This window comes from Phasianus colchicus, chromosome 5 (genome assembly GCF_987193195.1).
Source record: "Phasianus colchicus chromosome 5, bPhaCol1.hap1.1, whole genome shotgun sequence".
Lineage (NCBI taxonomy): Eukaryota > Metazoa > Chordata > Aves > Galliformes > Phasianidae > Phasianus > Phasianus colchicus.
In genome coordinates this window covers 8,962,282-8,985,779 of record NC_143440.1, presented here as the reverse complement: position 1 = coordinate 8,985,779, position 23,498 = coordinate 8,962,282, and the positions used below count along the sequence as shown (strand labels likewise).

Sequence of the window (23,498 nt, the reverse complement as noted above, 5' to 3'; positions counted from 1 at the left end):
GTTTAAATATTGGTGCTTTCCCATTTACAGGTTCTGTTCTCTTCCTCCTCACACCAGTTCCTCGTGTGGTGATGTTGACTTGTGTTACTCATGATAAGCTCTTAACTAAAATGCAAGCAAAACCAGAGAGAGATGCATGTTGACAGGACAGCTGACGCCATGCTTAGGTACAGTCAGTGCTGTGCTGGAAGCAGCGTGATGCCACTTTGTATGAGAGAGGAGGAGCTGGAAAATAGGATATTTTGTGGTACTTTGCTGTTTCACATACAGTTCTTCCAGTGCAGGCTGGGGTGGGACTTTATTTGTGCTGTCTGTGTTCCTGATGCCTTCCTTCTCCACTCATGGCAGATCTGGTGCTTCTTTGAGTACGAGGGAGTAGAAGCTTTTTAACCTGCTGCTCTTCACTGTGCTGCTTGATGAGGGGACACTTGGAACCTTGGTCTGTATTTGTGTTGTCTCACAGCTTATGTTTGGTGTGTTAATACTTATTAATAGATAACATGACTTGGTTTTAATATGCTTAGCCCTCGTGGGTCTGGGTGTGTGTGCATGTGTGCTGAGTAGTGAGCCAGTGAGTTCATTCATTTTGGTGACCAGGCTGAGACACAAACAAAAAATGTCTTGGACCAAAAGCAAAATCAAAGCAGCAGCCCTGTGTGGATCCCTAGCCTTCCATGCAGCTATCCCTTGGCAACCTGTGCTCAGGCCAGAGAAAACCAAGGACCAGGAGAAAAAAAAAATAAATTAAAAAGAGAGAAATGGGAATGTGAGTGGTCAGGAGCGAGTTACTGAGTTGTATTGGCAGAGCTGTATTAGGAAGATTAGCCACCATCTGTTCCCCCTAATCCTGCACCTGGCTCTGCACTGTGCCTCTGTTCAACCAAGTGATGGCCTTAGTCAGTATTGAAGATTGGCAGGGTTAAGTAACAAGACTCTGCAGTCTCCCAAATGTGCTGCTGCTTGTTTTGTAGAAGCCTGTCTGAAATAACTGCACGTGATGCTGTAAGACATTCTTATTTATGTGAATTTAATACAGAATTCAAGGTAGCACACTGGTCATGATCTTGCAATACTGCTGTTCTTCAAGACTTTTCATTTCTCCTCGTGATTTCTGATTCGTGTATGTATTAACCAGTGCATAGTTTACCATTATTGGGTAATACCTTGTTGATCTTGTTTTTCTTGATTATTTCTGCAAAAGAAAATTCCTGGAATATTTCTGCGTGTCATTCTTGGTAGCTGGAGTCATTGGCGAGTCCTTTTGGCTCCTCTGATTGTGCTTCATGTAGATCTGGTGGTGCCCTTCCTGTTGCACGCTCTGGCAGAGCAAGCGGCCTGTGGCACTGAGCTGGCGCTGGGTGAGCTTAACCTTCACTAGTGGTGAACCTATGGAATGCCACTTGGAGAAAGGGAATTGAGAGAGGGTGCAGGAACTCAGAGCTCGGGAGGGCTTGTTTTCCTGGAATCATGGGCAGGCTGAGGCTTGGGTGCTAAGCAGCTGTGGGAGTATTGCGGGCCACGTGGCTCAGCAAACAAGCAGGCTTCGTTGTTCGCAAGACAGACAAGACTATAGACAGCCTCAAGACTGCGTGTGCTGCAAACGTGGGTGTTAAGGTCAGAATTTCCAGACAAGGATGTCTGAATTGCCATGCCCTACTTATCCAACTGTGAGCTGGATTAATGAAAGGGAGAGTTGAGGCGGAGAAGTACTTTGGGTGCATTTACTGGGAGAAGAGGGAGACGTTTTCTTTTGTATCTGTACAGGTGGCCCTTTTGAAGCAAGCCAAAATAAGCTTCCTCACCTGGGTAACGGCCTGAATAGGTTGGCAGGGTGTGAATCCATTTTCAATGTCTGTAAAGAAAGGCAAAACACTTTGCCAGCGTACTGCCTTCCATTTATTTTTTTCTTGCTGACTTTCTTCTTAGCCCATCGAGTCAGGCTGGGGCCTAATAACTTTTTTTTCTCATAAGGGTAGGCAGTTTTAAAGCAGCAAACTATGAGTAGTGAGGTACTGGTTAAGAAGAACACTAGTGCACGGGGAATTCTAGAGCAAACGAGGCAGCGCTGTCAATGGTTCAGATTGTCCTTCATTACAATAACGACATTATAGGAGCTGCGGTCGCTGCTGGGCACAAAAGAAGATAAGGATAATGTCAGGGCGCTCGGAATAAATGCAGCATAACGTATTGCAGCACCGGATCCAAAAGATGATACGCCTAACTTGTCGCCGGGGTGCACGAGGGAGAAGGATGGGAAGAGGCCCGAGCGGTTTTGTTGGAACGACGCAGTTGAGGGCCGCGGTTGTGTCAAGTCGGAGCTCCCCGGCCGCCGGCAGCGCTCCGTCGCAGCTCAGGAGGCGGCTCGGCTCGGGCCGCCCGTGCTGCCGTGCCGCCCCGCTCCCCCGGCGCTGGGTGCAGGTGCGCCGCGGGGCACAAGGTGGCTCCAGCTGCCGGGGGAAGCCGCCGCCGCCGCCGCGGGAACCCGGGCCGCCCTTCGCTTCTCGTGTGTCGTTCTCGAACTGCTGCTCCCAGCGGGTTTTGTCAGACGCCTTGAGCTACGTTGCTTTGTCTGAGTCCAGGGAATAGCTCCGCGTCGGCACCTCATCCCCGTGCTGAGCTGCGGAGTCGGAGCTTCGTGAGAAAAGCACTAAGAACCTGCTGGGTGAGGGAGAAGCAGGATTAGAGGATCGACGTAATATCTTGAGTTGCTTGCCGGCCTGTAGTCTGCAACAGCAGCGTTTTTGTTTTCAGAGTCTCTTAAAAGTGAATGATTTTGCCATTTCTATTTCCAACATAACAGTAATTGCTGACAGCCCCTCCTTACAGAGTGCTTTCATCCACGCCTTTCTGAGTATGCAGGGATTTTTGCTCGTCAGGAAGAAGTAAATACTTGTTTTATCCCTACTGTCTCTGGAGAAACTGAGGCAGGAAAGATTCATTGACTTGATGTGCTCACGTGCCAATCTGCAGCTTACAAGGTGGAAACAAAGCAGTGCTTCCCTTTCCTAATTTGTCTTTGATTTTGCTTCTTTTTTTTTTTAACCTTGTTTTTGAATTCTCTTTTGCACGCCTTGATATAAAACTGAACTTCTCTATATATACACATATAAAAACCAGCTCACTTGGTACTTAATTTTTGTGTGTGTGTGTGAATTAGGCAGAAAATTTGTAGGATGTACTTTTTTTTTTTTAAATTTGCTTTACATACTGCTGCAGCAGGCATTACATTGGATAGATATCTAAAGAAATGCTGTTTCATAATTAGCTCCTTACCCCTATTGAAAAAGAGGGGGATTGGGTTAAGAGATCTAAGATGTTTTACTTCCTAATAATCTCTCTTGAAAAAATATCAGCTGTTAGAGTCAAAAATCTGAATCTGCCACATTAGTTGTTATAAGTCTAAAAGCATGTAGTTTTCCTCTTTGACTTTAAGAGAGCAAAATAGATGAGCCAGAATTACTGCTATACCTGCAGCTGGTATTAAGAACAAGACAGCACAAAGCCCATCGTGGAATTGCTAGGTACTTATGTCTGCAGTTTTCCAAACTGCACCAAACTGATTTTGTCAGAAGTTATCTGGGGGCAGGAGTACCATGAGTAACTCCCCAGATCTAATCCCCTTGTTCTTCATTCAGACTGACACCCCTTAAGGTCAAAGAAAGCTTTGCCTGAATAAGGAATGCAACAACTAGCCCTGGTCCTAGTACATATAGGGCCAGATTGTGGGTCACAGCCAGCTTAGAAGCGTCTAGCTCCAGCGAGCCCACATCTTGTGCGTAATAGGCAGATCCTTCACACTTTACTGCGATCCTTTATTAACACGTCAAATACAGAAGGAAAAAACTGACAGTATTATGGCTGTTCAGAATCTTATTAGTGTATTTTTTTGGTGTTTCTGAGCTGAAATGATGCAAATGTGGTTTCAAAAATATCGCCCTGTTTTCACGAGAGCGTAAAGAAAATAGAAGTAATCAAAAGTTGGAACTAAATTCTTGGATAGTTGGGCCAATTAATAAATCTGCAGTCACAGAATAGAAGGTCTGTGGGCTGAAGCTGGCTCTTAACTTAATGTTAACTTACATTTAATTAGCCAGACCAGATGGAAGAGAGCTAAGCTTTGCATGAAGGCTTGTGGGGAAAAAGGCATAATCTTCCATTTTGTTAAAGGAACTAATACCACAGATTAAAGGTTGGTGTTCTTTTCAGAATTTAAAGAGTGGATCCACAGTGGCTGATGGCAAGAAATAGCTTGAGCACTAACAAATTAGCTTAACCCCTAGATGACTAGTAGACAGCTTTGCTTCATTCAGTTCCCCAGTTCAAACCATTGGTCTCCAATTTCAGGAATAAATCCCAGAGAGATAAGAATGCTTGTATTTTATTCTTCCATCAGGAAAGTAGACCTCTATGTAGGCAGCTACATAAAAATGAAATTTGGGGTAAAGTTTTCTCATTCAACTGAGTAAAATTACATAGTGTTCAGATGCTAAGTGCTTGTGATCAGTCTGACAGAGTTCTTAATTCCTTGCTTAACAATAATCATGCAAACAGACAAGTCAAGTGGAGGAGTCAAGAAACCATTCATGTGCTTAAAGAGTTACAGATATGGATCAAGCCCGAGTGCACTGAGCTTAAGGTCTGCATCAGGTACAAACTGTTACAGGGCTTGAAAATGGAGAAGAGTGAGTGAAATTGTTTTGTCAGGTATGCTGAGCTTTAAGTGTAGCTACAAGAAATGACACCTCTTCAAAATATGGTAATTAAATTTGATTAAAAAAAAGAAAACCAGAAACTCAGAAAAAAGGGGCTAAGTTATGCTAATTGCTCGAGTGTTTAACAGGTCTTTGGGGGTGCTTCCCTGTGATTTCAGCAAGGCAGTAGAGACTTCTTTCTGGTCTAAAGTAACATCCATAGCAGAAAAATAAAGAAAGATAGCATTACTCTGAAACATCCAATGCCACCTTGCTTGCAGAAAGTAAGGAAAGTCTGCAGTAGGTGATAAGTATTTTAACTTTGATATGTCATCTTTGCATATCTTGCTTACAGGGGATATACTTCTGCAAAGTTTAGTGTGGGATAGAGGGGCAGCAGACAAGCACCTGTCTTCTGGATAAGGTTTGTGTCTGTCTGAATTTGAACAGCTGTTTTCAAGTCCAGCACTAGAGAACTAGGTATTCAGTGAACTTTACCAGCTAGGATTCAGGCACCTGTAGGGCTGATAACTGTCTTTTCAACACCCAAATACGTAAGTATCTTTTTAGGTATCTGGATATCGTAAGTTCCCACAGATGTTTCTTAGTCTAATGCAGGATATTTTAAAACACATAAAAGCAAGCCTTTCAAAACTTTTTGGAGCTTTCTTATATTATGTAAAACTTTCTTGCTACTAGACCATCTTGCCTAGATTGTCACATCTGAACTTTCCCATAGCGGCCAAAAAATCCATTACCATTTGATGGCTGCATCACTTAAGTAAAATTATGTGGATGAGATCAGGACAGTTCTTGTGAAGAGTTAGAGTATCTCACAGATCTCAGTTAATTATCTGTTCTTGCTGACAGTCCCAGGAGAGAAGACTGGGGAACTGAAAGAACGTGAAAACTGCAACCTGTTCATGATTGCCATTTATGGATCCATATAGGGTATGCTCAGGTGAGCAAATCTCTGCTATTGTTTGCTGTAGCATTCTCAGAGCATGGATGAACACAGCCCCACACTCTGCAAAATGCACAAATGCAATAAAATAGTTTTAGGGCAAAAAGCCTTTCTACTGTATTAGCTGAACTGGAGCATATATGGGTTTGGAATCCTACCAAGCACGTTGAAAGTTTTCTTCACATATATGGGTGTTAATGATTTGCTCTCTTTTTCATTTCTAAATAATTATATCCCGGGGACATAAGACAAAGAATTTTTCTAATCACTATTTGCTAGACCACATCCATCTACAGTTACTGAATGGTGGCACTGAAGACACCACAGTTATTTTCCATTTTGTGTTATTGACGTATTTCAGATACTGCTTGGTGACAAAATACTTGAAGGGAAATAGTAAATTTAAAAAACAATTGTAGTTGCAAATGATGGAAGTAACACTTACTTGTGGCTTGCTTCAGCCTTTGGAAAACCCAGAAAAGTGTAAGAGTGCACTTTTTGGAGAATTGCAGGTATTGTGCAAATATTTGTATATTTTCCTGGTTGGGTGAAACTTATCCCTATGCATCTTAACAGCAACTTCTGTTTTCATATAAATGCCCGTTGCATTTGGAGTGTAGTGGAGCCCAGTAGGACTTGTCCCAACAAGTACATCTGAAGAGAATGTGTAGGAACAGGGCCATTCATTTACCCTTGGTAGCCACGTGTTGGAAATTGTCAGGTGAGAATCATAGTCTGTTTTTTAAGGGCAGGAGTAACTCCAGTTTCTGTGTTTAATAAACCTCTATTACAAAAAGCATTGTAGAAACCAGAGTTTGGGAACTGATCTTTTCATGGAAGTATAGTGCAGTGTGAAACTTGCCAGAAACTAATGGATCGTTTGCAGGAAATTGAAATTTAAAGTGGATGAGTCAGTCTACTTCAAGGCTGAACAGTTTCCACTGAACTTAAATAATGAATGCCAAGGCCCAGAGACAGCACAATCAGCTACAGCAGTTTCTTCAGTTGCTTCAGCCAGACACTGTAGTGGAGTCTATGTTTAGCAGAGTTCCCCTTGTCTTACAGTTAGTTTACCAGGCTTTAAAAGCATCCTCGTGCAGTCTTGTTGCCATCACTGAAACCTTTGCAGAAGAAGCAGCAGCTCAAGCATTTTCATTTATTTATTCATTTTACTGCAGCATGTGGGTCAGAATGTGCAGTTTCTGCTTTCAGGGATTTCATCTGCAAAATGCCACTACCGTTTTTTGTAACTTCATTCTCCAGAAAAGGAGGAGATTGCTGCTTTGTTCAGAAGAGATCTCTGTTAGCTTCATTCTCTCTTAAAGGAGACAGGTTGTTTACTTGCTATGCGCAAAGATTCTGATATACTTATTGAAATCAAACGTTAGGAGGAAAGAGAGAAAGAAATGATTGTTTCTAGTTTGGACAAATCATGTGCTCAGAGCGTATTTATGCAGCACTACTTTTGACTTCTACTTAGTACCTGGGCCCCAAATGAATCTGACTCTTTGTAGGAATTCAAGAAGAAATGAAGTGTACGTGCATGTGTATGTGGCTTAGATTTCTTTAATGTGAGCTATTGTACTTGAAGCCTGTGCCCATAGAGAGTGGCTGAGGACATGAATGGTCTTCTGGTGAATCTTCAGTTCTTTGCTCTTGCAGAGAGAGTCCTGTTCTCCATCTGGCATCAGCAGTGGCACCGCATGAGTGTTTCTGAGCTGAAGAGTCTCTGTGGGTTTTAGGCCTCATGCAGAACTGAAGGTAGTTGATGTCTCTCATCGTTCATTCACAGTTGCTCATGGGTATAATTATTTTCTCACATCTGCCATCTAAATAGAAATGTTAAATCTGGATTGTATACATTAGTTTAAGATTTCACTTAATTAGCTTATTTTTAAGTAGCAACTGTCTCTCTCTAGTTAGGACGGAGAGACGTAAAGATGGGTTAGCACAGGCCAGAGCAACATAGCACTTACACACCAGGGATGTGCAGCTGGAGAGGAGTTTGAGAAGAGTGTGGCTCTTCAGAATGTTTTACCAGCCTCCAACAATTTGTCTTGTGCAAGTCCTTGCATGCACATCTACCGGACTTTCTCCAAATACCTATCCTGGGTGAATTTTCCCGTTTGGCAGCTGACTGCATGGAGTTGTTGACACCTTCAGTGGGTTGCGTGGGGAGTTTCTCAGTTTTGCCATGAGCTTTTTAGAGATCCATACCTTAATATAAATTGTGTGTGTTTGTTTATTTATTGGAATACTGCTTTTTGACTGAGTATCCCCTGTTCACCTTCTCTAGTGAATGATGACGCGGTCCTGAGGATGTGTGATTTTGTGTGCACAGCAAGGCATCAGAAAGCAGGACCACCTTTGTCTTCAGTTTGAGCACTTCTGCTGTAGTTCCATTAGCCCTACAAGCAGAGTGAAGGACGGAATCCTGCTCTCGTTGTAATTCCTGGGGTGTTAGGCCATCCCAAGCGTTCATGTGATTGCAGAACATCCGAGCTCAGAGAACTGATGTGAGTTAGGACTAACCTTTGGTAGTGATTGGTTACTTTTAATCTGAGGCTCTTCCCTGACGTAATTTGCCATAAGGGCCTGTGAATGTTTGTGCAAGAGATGATGGATGATAACATGGGAGTGAGAACAAGCAACAAGTTTGGGAACAAGGTATGATGAAAGCAGTGCTCATGTGGTGGCACAGGTTCCTGCATCAGATTTGAATACTTGTGTGCCTCAGTTTCTAGCTACGCAAAACGGAGTGACGATGAGAATTTCTTTTCAAAGAGCTTTTTAGCTGAAAAATGTTATGGGTTAAGTGTGAATGTGATGAAAGACGCTGGAGACTAGGATGCTTTGGCAGGAAAACAGCCATTTGGGTATGACTGCTTTCCATTTGTTTTGGAAAAGTTGTGCACAAAAGAACTTGAATTCAGATAAATTTTTTACTTTTTTTTGAAGGGGCTTTGAGAAAAGCATGCATGGAAGGGCACTGGAGTTACTGTTTCACTGTATGATGTTCCTTCTCTGAGAAGTATTACACTTTTGGCTGGTGTGCAGGCAGAACTCACCAGATAGGGTTAATTGTTACAGTGCAAGCAACTGATGATTTAAAAATGAATTGTAGCTTTTTGACCCTATTAATCATAGAACTGCCTGACCTATCTTGGTTACTGTAACAAAGCTCCTTTTTTTTTTAATGATGAGTCATGAGCATATTTTAAATTAGATTTCTTTGAAAATAAAAAAGTGCCATGATTGCATCTTAAAAACATTTTCTAAGCTAAGAATTTAGCATATGTATGTCAGCATACAGTGCAGGGGGCTTACAGTAAGCTAGCTTAAGTGAGGACTAGATCCAAATAAGAGCAGACGTGTGAAGAAAGTCTGTGGGCACATTCTGGGGAGTGGCTGGAGAACTTCTGCTATAGGGGAAGGTTCACTCGTGGGCACTTTTACCTAGAAACCAGCTTGGGTGATGTTTCTGGTTAAAGCAAAATGTAGGATTTAAAGCAAGGAACCAATGATTGTGAAAATTAATTCTCGTGTTGTTTACAAGAAAAGCTCCAACTATGCTCTAATTCATTTGCTTTGCTTTCCAAAAATATCTTTAGAAATTAAATAAGAAGCATTGAAGTATTTCACGAGAACAGTTGTGGGGTATTTTTATTTATTTATTTATTTTTATTTTTTAATAATGCCATTAAAAGTACTTCGGAGAGAAGAAAAAGCCCTCTGGAGAAGCAAAGCCCTGCCCTCTGTTACAGCCCAGCCAGCGGGGCCGTTAACCCGCTGTGTGCACAGCACTTGTGGAGTTGCAGCAGACAGAAGACTGACCGAAGCCCGACAACATTTAATTCCAGCTGTTGCTCAGTTGGAAAAAGCGCATTTTGGAGCCTGTAGGCCTTTAAATGCGTGAGGATATTTAACTCCTCCGTGCCCACAGCGGCTGTGCTACGCAGGCCTCCAGGAGCAGAAGGAAACCCCTCCGCAGTGGGTGCTGCCTGTGTGTGTGTGTTTCACGGCCCTGCTCTGCGCCTCGGCCTTGCCCAGCACTCCCTGTCCGCCCTGCCGGCTCGCCTTCTGCCAGCGAGTTTTGTTCCAGCCTTGTTCCGACGTGTTTTCCTCCCAGGGACCGGCCGCTTGTTACTTTATCTACCAGATAAGCGGTTGCACACAATTAAAAGCCTTCTTTGGTACTGTTCGCCCTCACCCCACCCACGTGTTTTCCTGCCATTCTGGTGACCCTTCTTTGACTTCTGTTACCTTTTAAGAAGTGGCGGGATCCAGCGTTAGGTTGAGTTGTGAAATACTTAACCCTCCTGTCTCCCCTCGGAAACGCAGCCCTGCGCGTACAGCTGGCACACAGCTTCTTGCAGAGCATTTTAGAGGGCTTTTTGTAGAGAAATGTGACGTCTGAATGCCTGTCTCCAGCTTGGATTGCGGCAGATGTAGGATACAGAAAGGGTGAAATAAGAAAACGAATTTCTTTACGCTCCAGATCCCACGTATCTCCGGGAGCTCTACTTCCAGTGCTTTAAAAATTATTTTTGGATTAAAAAAAAAAAAAAAAAAAAAAATCCGCTGTGGGGTTCCACACTTTATTCAAGGAGTTAAAAGTCTGGGGCTGCGCTTGATGAGCCAGATGGTCTTTAACAGTAACATTGTTCATATTGTTTAGATTATCCTGTTGCAAGTACAGTGCCTCGTTTACCTTTTATGGAAGAAAGTGTGGAAAATTGACCACAGATGTAAGTAACCAAGAATGATGGCTGAGGCAATTCTAACCAGGCCTCCCTCTCTAACACGCCTGATCCTGCAGATAAAAATAAATAGAGAAATGGGCGGCAGCATGAGAAATATCTAGTGTTACCTATTTAAGTGTTTAATTTGAGCTCTGTGAGCTACTAAAATCTTTATTTTCTTAGACTGAGTTTTCTTCATATTGAGCTGGTTTCGGTCTTTCACTGTAGGCAACCTGAATGTGGATTTGTATCCAGGTACTAAATAGCACATCATTATAATTTTTTTCCATCCTGTTTAAAAAAAAAAAAAAAAAGAAAGCTGAGGTTGGGGGGGAAAGGCACGGGAGAAGCCAGCTACACTGACCTCAAACACTGTCTATGGTCCAAAAATCTTCATGAGAAGATTAGTACCCGTTTTGTGCCGTAATGAGAGCACAAACTCCCCATTAATGATGATTTGATTGGTATCAGAAGCAAAGGCTGTGCCAAATTAATTAGAGGTAGTTCAATTGTTCCTCCTAATAATGGAGTGCGGAGTCTGTGAGGCATTTTGCGAGACAGTTCCAGAATGAAATAAACTTTTTTAGACAGGTACTTCTTTTGTGCAGTATCTAGAATTGGAAAGTTCAGTGCTTAAACAGAACAAAGAGAAAATGGTACAAATGAAAGCAATAAAGCCCTGTTTTATAAAGTCCTTTTGTCTCCTATCACTTTCCTTTCTCTCCCTCCTTTCCTTCCTCTTATTAGGAGCTGCTGTTAAACTGCATTTACTTAGGGCAAGTGGTCTCCTCTGGAGCCCCTAAGCTGATAGCACTGCATTTGCATGCAGGTGCTACTGGGGCAGCTCTCAGCCTCTGCCTGCCCTTTTCTCCATGCTCTGGCAAAGCAAAGAGAGCTGTAATTATAAACCAACAGGTTTACTGTGTGAGTGCCCAGAACCTGGAAATCTCCTGTTTGTTCATCAGAGCAGGCTGGCTGGCTGGTACTCTTCAACAAAATGGTAGATTCCTTTCGTTGTTAAAGGTGACATCTTCACTTTAGGCACTAAGCTGCCATTGAAGCCTTGAATCATCTAGGAGGTATTTTCTCTTGCCACTGTGGTACTTTTGAACTTAATTCTGACAGCACCAGTTTCTAGAAGCGTAGACTGAGCAGATTCTTTTTGTAGTGTTTTTAAAATACGACCTTAGAAAATTGCCTGAAAAGATTTTTACAGAACTCACAAGAGACCACTGAGGGCTACACAACATACACCATTACTAATGTGAAGCCAACTGTCTACACTTTCTCCTTCTGAGGGGCAAAATGACTTCTGAGGCAGAACGTTCAGTCAATTTAAGGTGCCAGTATGTGGGCCATGAGAGCTAATAGTCCTTACATTTATTTTAATACTTGCATTCAAAATATGATAAATCGAATTGGGCACATGGAGGGCTGTTTTTCAGTGTTTAACTTTTGGTTCAGCTCCCTGTGGGACCCAGAAAAGTTCTGCTGGACATACCAGCTCTGGCTCTGTGCCTCGGGTTGTAGGGTGGGGAAGAGGAAGCCACAGAAGTGCAGGTGGGGAGGAAGAGGCAGCAGCAGCACTGAGGTGAGAGAGTGGAAGGGTGACAACATCCAAGGGCTGGGGGTGACAGCCAGATGTACAAGGTGACAGGTGAGCAGCTTGCTTCAGAATGAAGGGCTGATCAAAAGGTGGTGGCCTGGTGTGTCTGTGGAACTTATTCAGGCAGATTAGGGGACTGACTGCAGCTTGTGTCTGGGAGCCAGCTGCCCCCGAGTGCTGACCCTGGTTCTGTTCTGAGGCTGCAGGCAAATTCTCATTTTTGTCTGTTTTCCATAAAACAGTGATAACGATCATTATCTGCAGCAGAGTGATATGGTGAGGATTACAGTGCCACTGTAGTTCTTTAACAACCGGGATTTGTTGGCCCTTGTTTGTGCCCAGTGTCAGCAGATGCTTACCTCAGTAACAAGTGGGAGGTTTTACTTTGTTCCTGTTAATGCCATAGAGCAACCACAGCTATAAAAAAAGGGTTTGAACGCTATCCTGGCTGCCTCAACAGACTTGTTAATAGCAATTGGGCTGCACAAGTGACTAAGGACAGTGTTTACCTGACTTGCATTCTAGTGCTAATGAAAATGGGTGTATGTGAAGAAAAGCAGGAGTTTTTGGGTCTGTGGTTACATCTGGAGAGCTAACAGGAAATCTAGGATTAATTTGTTCACAAATGTAATGTTTCACAGAGTTCTAAAAGTGAGTTTGGAGCTCTCTGGGAGATCAGGTTTTGTGCTTGAGCTGAAGAATCATTCAGCCAGGCGTTCTCACCTGCCTTTATCTCATTCAGACTAAAAATTAATACTCAGCTGAGTTAAAGTCTGTATTTCAGAGTAGAGTTTTAAAGCAAGGTGTAGTGGTATTATGATTTCTCTTATTGGTATTCCGCATCATAACATCATGGCTTTCTAAGCGTGGATACAAAGTTCCATCTAGATTAATCTGCCAACTTAAGATTTGCAGTAGCCCAGAGATTGCTCATTAGATAAAGTGGAAATACTGATCACTGCCAGTACTCTAGAAAAACTCAGATAGGACCAGTTCTCATTTGTTCAGGGCCAATTGAATATAGAACAGGGGAACAGCAGTGCCACCCCAGGCAGTCAGGACTCCTATGTGCTAGATAGTTTTGATTTTGCTGTAACAAACTATCCTATGTGCTGACTATGTGTTGCCTCTATAGGATTTAGCTGTAGGAATGGATTTCTTTTTACTCACTTAAGGGATTATTTGGTAAATTTTTACAGAAAGAGGGCAAAGAGTGCTTAATCAGTTACAGCTAACTGCTATAGTAATTCCTGACTTGGTCTCTAGAGGGTAATCTAAAAGAAGAGGTGGAAGCCAAGATGACACAAACATTTATAGTAGCTTGGTTTTTATACCATTACTGTTGTTCTTACAGGTCCCCATCAGAAAAGAAACAGATGATCTCTTTAAACCCAGTGAGACCTTCCTCTTAAACTTGTCTTCCAAGTGATGTGATGTATATTGTATCAAACAGATCATGGAAAACAGAGGTTTGTGGATCCAACACCCAACCAGTAATGCATAGAGAAACTGAAAAGAAGTTTCTTTTGCTAGCTCTCATCAAAGCAGACTGTGAATCCAGGTAAGAGCCCTGTGAGACCACATGGTGAAGTGTTAGGTCACCCAGGTAATGACCATTGGATGGTTTCTCGAATGAATTATGTGCTTGGAACACTGTCACCAACTTTTCTTGGATTAAAATTCAGACTTCGGGGATTTGGAATTAGTACCAGAGTTGCATAGTGTGCTGGAGGCTTACCTTTCTCACTGTTCTAGAGTGTGCCCACGTAAGGAAGTGCTGTCAACTCTTGGAGACAGCTGTCCAGCCCACAGATGCTTGCATGCAGTTCTGTAATGTCCTGCAGGAGTTTGGAAACAGTCCTGCTTGATTTGGGATTGCCTGATTGGCTTAGTCAGCGGTGCTGACAGTGGCAGGACAACAGCAAACAGCAGTGTACATAATGGTCATATACACTGACTTGAAAAATTGCCGGCAAGTGGAATAGTCTGTGTGATGGACAGAATGTTTGCTTTGCTGTGCCTACGTGGTAGTTTAACTTGTTGCTCTGCATCTGTTTGCATGTGTAGGGCTGGAGGAGTGGGGTTGTGAATACAAAAGACTTTGCAGCAGGACCCTAAGCTCAAAAAAAACATTATTTGATTTGTTGAACATACTGAGATCTGCATTAAAAATGAGCTACTTTTATTTATAAAGTGTTGTACCCTACTACTCCTTGTTTTTGACAGATATGCTGGGAATTTCCTTTTTCACAAACAATGCCTGGTAGAAGCATGTTTCCGTGACTAAAGCTATGATGAGAGCATCTGCCTTGTCTGGTTCCAGGAATAACCTACACATCAGCAATGTTCTGCCAAGAACACAGGGACTGGTTATTGAGATGAATGGTTTTGGTTAATACGCACCACAAATTAGGCAAAAAGGATGCCTATGCATTTTAGTTCATAGATAATTATCAAGGAATTGTGTTTGGAGAAAAATAATGTATGGTTGGGGAATAGAAATGTAAGCCTTGAACTTCCTATCCTTAAAATATAAATCACTGCAAGTTCCAAAGTGCTTGCATGACTCATATGCGAAGGTCATAGACCAAATTTGCTGATGGAGGCAGGATGAAACAAACTCGGCTGCATTTTTATGATACTTTTCCTGCTGCTCCCAGTGTTTTATTTACCCAAAGTAATACAATTTTCCAGAGAAGTGTAGCAGCTCCAACATATGGAACTGCTATCCAGTTCACTGCATAGGTGCAGAATGGCTTGGGAACGGCGGTGTGTCAATAAATAGCTTACTGCACGTCAGGGAAAGTAGTCGCACAGGAACCATCTTGCCAGCTTGGCAATATTCTAGCAAAGGAGATCGCAGGATGGAATTGGTGTATTAATGCAGCTTAGCGAATAGAACCCAGACCTAAAGGAAATCCAACTCAAGTAACACAAAGACTAAATGGAAGGCAGGGAGAGAGTAAGAATGAGGGGCTTGTTCGTGTGCAAGTCTATAAATCAAGGATTTTTTCTTTACCCTGGCACAAACTGTGAGTCCATTTTGGACCCCTTGTAAATCACTACGCTGTCGTTTTTTTGCCTGGGAAACAATATCATAACACTGAGCAAACTATTCAGTAACTGACTGTGCTGCCTTTACTCTTGCTGAGCAATATTTTTATACTATGAGAGAGATCAGCAGGAGTTAGGATTGAGGTCTGATCTGCGGACTGGTTTTATGTCGCTGATCTTTTGCTGACTTTCAAGTCTTGTCTCTGTTTTCAGAAGAGTCGTCAAGTTTAGATTTCAATCCAGTGTTATTTACACAGAAAATGAGAGGAGAGCAATTCCAGCATTAGGTCTGAAATGTCAGCATGTAACAGCGAGCCAGGCTCTAGGTGAAGGTTTCACACCTGGGTAAAGCCTGGTTTGATGGCAGGGAGTAGCTCTTGCTGTTTGAGGCTGCCTTACCAGCCTTCACGTGTGCTGTTTGCACCTACGTTTGTTGTAAAGGTACTGTTTATGATATAAGCTGTAAAGAAGTATGTATATTTATAGCTATAACATCATTCTCTTTCGTCCATGCATTTAAGAAAAAAGCTGCCTGCCTGCACTCGATAACACTTGTGCCTTGAAGGTGTGCTGCAAAGATCAGTAATGTGCTGGGGGAGCTGTGGGCCCCCCAGATCTCGTAAGCCACCTGTCAGTCATAATATAGGTGATGGGATTTTATTTTTGTCAACTCATTTTTTGCAGTTGCCAGTTAGGTCTAGTCAGAATTGCCCCTTTTGAATGACATTTGTCAGTGTTCACCTGTGTTATTTGGGAAAGACACAGTTTGATAATCGCACATCTGTAAGTAAACTGTGATGTTTGTCCCCCCTCCCTTTCATTACACAGCCTGTTTGAGGGTAATTCACTTCTGGATTTTAGCTCTGGTAAATAAGGAAGAGAGAGGAGGTTACATTGATGTCAGCATTGATGTCAGCATAAAGATTAAAATTAAGGTGTCCAGGAAGGCGAGCTTTAGCCAATAGCACGTGCTTTGGAAAATCACAATTAAATCTTCACATTTCAATTTTGGTAAGTGAATAGTGCACTGCTTGGGCAGCACCTTGGCATTGCTTCACAGGGCTTCGTTCTGGTTGTGAAAGTGATGCAGAGGGGCCTTAAACCAAGGCTGCTGGAACAGCTGGGAATTTCCTCAGCGCAGTGAAATCTCAGCCTAAGATGGGAAATAGTGTATAGAGGATAACTTTCTGATGCAGCTGGTGAGAGAGCCTACGAGAGGAGCTGCCCCGCTAGACCTGCTGTTCACAGAGAAGGTCTGGTGGAAGATGTGGAGGTTGGGGGCTGTCTTGGACAGAGTGACCATGAGATGGTAGAGTTCTCGATTCTTGGTGGAGCCAGGAGGAAGAACAGCAAAACTGTTACCTTGGACTTCCGGAGGGCGGACTTTGAACTGTTTAGAAGACTAGTAGGGGGAGTCCCCTGGGATTCAGTCTTAGAGGGTAAAGGGGTCCAAGACAACTGGTTGCTCTTCAAGAAGGTAGTCTTACAGGCGCAGGAGCGGGCTGTCCCCCTGAGCTGCAAAATGAGCCGGCGGGGAAGGAGACCGGCGTGGATGAATAAGCAACTATTCTTGAAGCTCCGGGAGAAAAAGAGAATCTACCTCCTGTGGAAGAAGGGACGGGCAACTCAGAAAGAATACAGAGAAGTTGTTAAGATATGCAGGGAGAAAATCAGAAAGGCGAAAGCCCAGCTTGAGCTCGACCTGGCCACTGGAATAAAAAGAAACAAGAAATCCTTTTACAAATATATCAACAGTAAGAGGAGGACTAAGGAGAATCTCCATTCTTTACTGGATGAAGCCGGGAATGTGACTACTGAGGATAAAGAAAAGGCAGAGGTCCTGAATGCCTTCTTTACGTCTGTCTTTAAAGGTCAGACCAGTTATCCTCAGGATATTCCACTTTTCGACCAGGTGGTCTCGGCTGGAGACCAGACTAAACCACCCATGATTCAGAAGGAAACGGTCAGAGACCTTCTACTCCAACTGGACTGTCACAAGTCCATGGGGCCGGATGAGATTCACCCGAGAGTGCTGAGGGAACTGGCGGAGGTGATAGCTGAGCCGCTTTCCATCATCTATCAGCGCTCCTTGTTGACTGGTGAGGTACCAGAAGACTGGAGGCTTGCCAATGTGACTCCCATCTACAAGAAGGGCTGTAAGGAGGACCCGGGGAACTACAGGCCTGTTAGCCTGACCTCGGTGCCAGGGAAGGTTATGGAGCAGATTGTCTTGAGGGAGATCACGCGGCAAGTGCGGGACAACTGGAGCATCAGGTCTAGCCAGCATGGGTTCACGAAGGGTAGGTCCTGCTTGACCAACCTGATCTCCTTCTATGATCTAGTGACCCGCCTGGTGGATGAGGGAAAGGCTGTTGATGTAGTCTACCTAGACTTCAGCAAGGCCTTTGACACTGTCTCCCACAGTATTCTCCTGCAGAAGCTGGCAGCCCGTGGCTTGGACAGGTACACTCTTGGCTGGGTAAGGAACTGGCTGGAGGGTCGAGCCCAGAGAGTGGTGGTCAATGGAGCTAAATCCAGCTGGCGACCGGTCACGAGTGGTGTTCCCCAGGGGTCGGTGCTGGGGCCTGTCCTTTTCAATATTTTTATTGATGACCTGGATGAGGACATTGAGTGCACCCTCAGTAAGTTTGCAGATGACACCAAGTTGGCTGGAAGTGTCGATCTGCCTGGGGGTAGCGAGGCCCTACAGAGAGATCTGGACAGGCTGGAGAGCTGGGCTGAAGCCAATGGGATGAGGTTTAATAAGACCAAATGCCGGGTCCTACACTTTGGCCACAGCAACCCCAAGCAACGCTACAGGCTTGGGGTGGAATGGCTTGAAGACTGTGTAGAGGAAATGGACCTGGGGGTGTTGGTTGACGCTCGGCTAAACATGAGCCAGCAGTGTGCCCGGGTGGCCAAGAAGGCCAATGGCATTCTGGCTTGTATCAGAAGCAGTGTGACCAGCAGGAGTAGGGAAGTAATTGTTCCCCTGTACTCAGCTCTGGTGAGGCCGCACCTTGAGTATTGTGTCCAGTTCTGGGCCCCTCACTGCAAGAAAGACATTGAGGCCCTGGAGCGTGTTCAAAGAAGGGCAACAAAGCTGGTGAGGGGTCTGGAGCACAGGCCTTATGAGGAGCGGCTGAGGGAGCTGGGATTGTTCAGTCTGGAGAAGAGGAGGCTCAGGGGAGACCTTATTGCTCTCTATAACTACCTGAAGGGAAGCTGTAGCGAGCTGGGGGTCGGCCTCTTCTCTCGTGTAACTGGTGATAGAACTAGAGGGAATGGTTTCAAGCTTCGCCAGGGAAGATTCAGGCTGGATATTAGGAAATACTACTTCTCTGAAAGGGTGGTCAGGCACTGGAATGGGCTGCCCAGGGAGGTGGTGGAGTCACCGACCCTGGAGGTGTTCAAAGAACGTTTGGATGTTGTGTTGAGGGATATGGTTTAATGAGAACCATTGGTGACAGGTGGATGGTTGGACTGGATGATCTTATAGGTCTTTTCCAACCTTAGTGATTCTGTGATTCTGTGATTCTGTGAAAGTTTCACGTCATACATGTCCTCACTTATGTAGACTGTGGAAGGTGAAGAGCTTTTCAGTGAGTTCAACAATCGGATTTCAGAAAGTGTAGCGGACCCCTGAGACCTTCAGTGACAAAGTAATGTAATTCATGCCCCGAGCCACCCTTGAAGTCCCAGATGCCAGCCTCACATCATCCTTGTGAGGAGTGGGGAAGGCAGGAAGCCTGTCTGGAGGCGTCCTTTCCCTGACTGCATTTATGCAGTGACAGCGTTTGGCACTGCCAGAGATCCAACCCATAATTTCTGGGTAGCTGAACATTTTATGTGATTCCCCATTTGTGTTCTACTTACGTATAACATGAGTTCTGCCTTCTCATTCTCCGTGTATGTGATTCCTGGCATTTTAAATTAGATTAGATTTAGATTTTTTTGTAATGAACCTGCATCATTTTGTGTGCTGCACACTCCTGAAATAGCCTGGGGGAACTTGATAGGCACTATTTGTGTCTGTCATGTAGAGATGTAAGAAAATATCCAATTGCTTTCTTCTTTCTTTTGTTAGCTCTTTCCTGTAATTCTAATCACTGTTTCACTGTAGTATTACACTACATGCAAGGCATGATTTCAAAAGGTGGCATGGTTGCTGTATTTGGAAGTGGTCATACTTAAAGAAAAAAGGCTTGGAGGTCTTTACGGCACATTTTCTCCTTCTGGCATCTCAGATCACAGTTTGCAAAGTAGAAATAAATCTGACGTGATTCACTGACAGGAGGTTTCATTCATCCTTTCCTGGTGCTGCTTCCTGACCTCAAGAGAATACAATATGGGCACTGCTGTGCTGCATTGAGCTTTACTGCTGAAATGTGGTTTGTATAAAACCAGAAGTGGATGCTGACATGCATTGCATTTAGCGAGGGAGAAGAGGACTGGGAAGATTTGGCAATGTTTATTACTGCAGTGGGGAGATACTGGGAGTCTTCTACATCACTCCTAGGTCTCTATCACTTCTGCATAAAGCAGAGTGAGTGAGGCAGAAGCATTAAGGAACTGGCCCTATAATTTTCCTGTTAAAATCAATCAGTAACAACAGTAAGCCAAATTCTCTTCTGATATCAATCCATGCTCTTCTGTTGGCCTCAGTAAGGCTGTGCCCATTTACAGGAGCTGAGAATGATGCTGCTGCTTCCTTCCCAGCCTTTTTGATCACCTAACACAAGTGAAAAAATGGCCTTAAACTGAGATGGGGAGATTTAGGTTAGATATTAGGAGGAAGTTCTTCTGTGGCTCTGGGCAGCCTGGTTTGCTGGTTGGCGACCCTGCACATAGCAGGGAGGTTGGAACTCAGTGATCATTGTGGTCCTTTTCAACCCAAGCCACTCTATGATTCTAAGAAAAATCTCAGGTCTGGGTTGTTGGCCTATATGTTCAGATTGGAGGCAAGTCAGTCCTCACGCAGTCAACACTTTGAAGAAGATCCATGAATGAGGTTAGATAAAAATGCTTTTTTTTTTTCCTACTATCTGGATTTTCTCAGAACCTAGATAATTTTATCCCATTTGCATCAAACATGCAGGTAGCTTTAGAATCCTGCATCTGTATTGTTTCTAGGGAAGCAAAATAAAATTACAAATGACAGTAATTGACATTACATGCTTTAATTAAATTTTCTCCTCTGTGAACCAAAACCTTTTAACCAAGCATTGCAGTGCTATTTCTGTATTTATTTGTTACATGGGTTAATGTGCTATGTGGCAGATACGGTATTTATCCATTTTCACAAATTAAGCTATCAGTGTCATGTTGCCTTTGAATCGTTTCCTGTATTGATGGCCGAAGCCACTAGGAAAAGACTTCAGTCCTCCCTGGCTACACTTCTGTTTTTACAGAGCTGAAAATGGTGGGATTGGAAGCGAGCCCTTAGGAGCATTTGGGGGAACGGTTGGCCTGGAGCACCCTTCCCATGTGCTGCTTTATCCCAGCAGTGATGGCTGCCGAGGGAGCAGGGAGATGCAGGCTGTCTGTGTGATAATTTCCTTGCTGCTGTTGATGTTAGATTATGGGAGTTAGAAATTAAGTCCCGCTTGAGTTTGTGTTTATGGTAAGTGAAAATGGATTGCGGGGAGTATAATTAGAAATTCCTCTCCTCGGTGTTCCTGTCCCCAAACCATGCAGTTCAGAGTCATTGCTATTAATTTCTCACCAGGTTATGCCCTTGGAGAAGACAGGTTTGCTTGAGCCAGTTCAGAGCTTTCTTACCCTGCTGTAACTATACCTATCAAAGCAGTTCACATGGATGCGATCTTTTAACTGTTAGGTACAAAAGCTCATCATAAAACAGATAACTTTCATTTAGTATTTCTGTTAAAAAAAAAAAAAAAAAAAAGGCTATTTTTATGGATGCAAAAAAAGCATCACTTTTATAATTAGTCATTTATGAAATAGGTGTAATATATGATGCAGATGGTGGCTGCCTCAGACTTTGATTTAACACACAGAAATATCTTCAGCATCCTTCTTGATGGTTCCAAGTGGAACTTGATTTTCCTGAGCTGTGTTTACTTTATGGTGGCAATCTTGCTTTGGAGGTCTGTAGGACACTTAGGATTCTATTCAGAGATGAAGAAAAGCTTAGTAAAGCAGCTCAGTATTGTCCTGTAATTGAATGCTGTTGTTCAGCAGTCCAGGAGTCGGAGTGGGGAGCGCCATTACAGCTTGTGAATGCAATAGCAAATAGGACTGTTGGCAAGGAGAGGTTCCAGTGAGAATGACCAAGTAACTGCAAACTGGTGTGTATCTGAGATACAAACTGGTGTCCCCAGAGCTGGTGAAAAGTGTGCCTTCAGGACTCTGATGAGGGCTGTGTCTCTTTTTTTTGCAAGAGATCACATCTGAAATGAAACCTGGGGTGGATTGTTGTGTAACATGGCTGAATAACTCTGAATAAAAAATTTGTTTTGGTTCTCCATACTTGCCCTTGGTATGGTAAATGAAGTTCAGTAGGAAACTAGAAAGGTATCATTTTCTGTTGCTTAAAAGTGAGCCAAGGGTATGTCACTTTTCTCACCCCTGCTCTAAATTGAACAGGCACTTAAACGCTTTACAGCTTCTGAAAAGTTTTAATTTGTAGAGCACTTCATATGAATTTGATTTTCATCCTAAATAATTGCTCTAGGTTATCTTTTCTTTACTGTCTCCTTGGAAGGACCCGTAGCCAATGGAAAACTAGTTGCTATCTTACCAGTAGTTTGTTATTCTTTTGATAGCTCACTCCTGTTCTTTCCTCCACTGTTTAGATTATATATGCTTTTCTGGTTTTAGAACTTGATCTCCTTCCATCTGAGTCTTCCTAACCACTTGCTATTTAATAGGAAAGCATTTATAGAGAAAAGAGTGCTGAGATCAGGACCTGAATTTGCTCACATCATGCACGTGTCTCAATTCTGACAACAGAATTCAAGGATGCTGTAACTCTTGTTGACTTTGCCATTCAACCAGACTTGGTTTCTCAAAAAAAAATCAACAACAGAAAAAAGCCTCTTTCAGTACTGCCATGTCTGTGCCCAAACCTTCGCTATGCTTTAAGGGGACTTGTCAATAAGAAGTTATGTGCAGTAGTTATGTGTGTATGAGATGAGTAAAAACATGTGCTTTAGACGTGCCATTTGAGTGTTTTGTTCAGTTATGTGTCAGATAACAAAAGCACACAGTCAAAGCTGCAACCCGGCGTTCAGAATGCAACTCACCAAGCTGCAAAAAGCAGATTTAGCTTCTTTTGCAGATGGTCTATGAGTCTCATGTGGCATCATATTAAATTATATAGGCAGTCAGCCACTTGTTCTGAAGCGATGCTCTGAGCTGAGAGTTGCAATGTGCTTGGACCATTCTGTTAGAAAACAGGCTCTGACAATACAGCTCTAACAATACAGCAGCAGCAAAGGGGCCTGCAGAGCAAGGGGCTTCCAACACCTGTGAGGCTACACTTCTCCCTTGGATGCACTATGAGGGTGGCCTGGCGAACCTACGATGGGCTGTGGAGCATTTTGCCCTAAAGGTAGGCAATTAGACCTGGCTCATCCAATTATTTCTTGTCTTTGTCTCTGCAGTAGCTTAGGAATATTACTTTCTGACCTTGTATTTTTGTCAATGGTAGTTATTTTTGTTTGGTAGTATTTTGATGAGAAGACTGGGAGTTGATTTTTGCCCTGCTCTTGTCCGGCTTCACTTTCCAGGGAGGTACAGAAAGAAAATACAGTTGTTTGTTCATTCTAAGGGCCATTCTCTGAAAATATTTTTGCAATATGAGTGAGTTTTAATTAACTCTTTCACCTCCTGGTATTTCATGTGAGTATATGTTTCTGCTAAATTCAATTTGATGCACATTCAGTCATTAGGTAGTACTTGATCCAGTGTGAAAGTAGTGATTCTTATCAGCTGAATATCCGTTCAGGGAAAATTGTCCTTTGTAGTCCAAGGTGCATCTGAGATGGGCTGTATGATGCACTAGGCAAGTTTAATATGCATGCTTAATAAAATGAAAATTTGGTACTACTAAGCACTTCTCAATAGGACTAGTACCATAAAAGCAGTTATGGCAAACAACTGAAGGCTGTAGAGTATTTCTGGGCAGTTCTATATGTGTTAGTACTGTAAAGGGAAATACATTTAAGGTTATTTGGATGCTTGGATTGCATTTTTTTGTGTTTACCTGTGAAGTGCAAAATAGTGTATCAGAACTACTACTGGTATGGATGTTTTGCTTGCTGAAATTGGTAAACTGGTAGTGCCAGGGACCCATGGAGTGCATTTCACAAGTAGGAGTGCTACGCAGAGGTGTTTCCCACATCTGATGGTGTTTGACAGATGGTAGCAAGGAATTGATTGAGGTGCATATGCACTTCAGGGCTGTGGGTTTACCC

General features: G+C 43.3%; 1 protein-coding gene across 9 annotated transcripts in view; it reads left to right on the top strand.

Moving 5' to 3' along the window:
• The window catches only part of PARVA (parvin alpha), a 64,245-nt gene that overhangs the window by 7,453 nt on the left and 33,294 nt on the right, over positions 1-23,498 (top strand). The window contains exons 1-4 of one of the 9 annotated variants that reach the window (XM_090140416.1): positions 48-167; positions 349-439; positions 5,047-5,115; positions 5,562-5,652. The exons of 2 other annotated variants lie outside the window; for them this stretch is intronic. In XM_090140416.1, coding sequence (XP_089996542.1) covers positions 5,628-5,652 — 25 coding nt within the window. In that variant the 5' untranslated portion in view covers positions 48-167; positions 349-439; positions 5,047-5,115; positions 5,562-5,627. Of the gene's footprint in view, positions 1-30; positions 440-5,046; positions 5,116-5,561; positions 5,653-10,361; positions 10,404-13,357; positions 13,565-23,498 lie in introns of those variants that run through there. 6 more of the 9 variants (XM_090140417.1, XM_031613856.2, XM_031613859.2 and 3 more) reach the window with 6 other exon arrangements.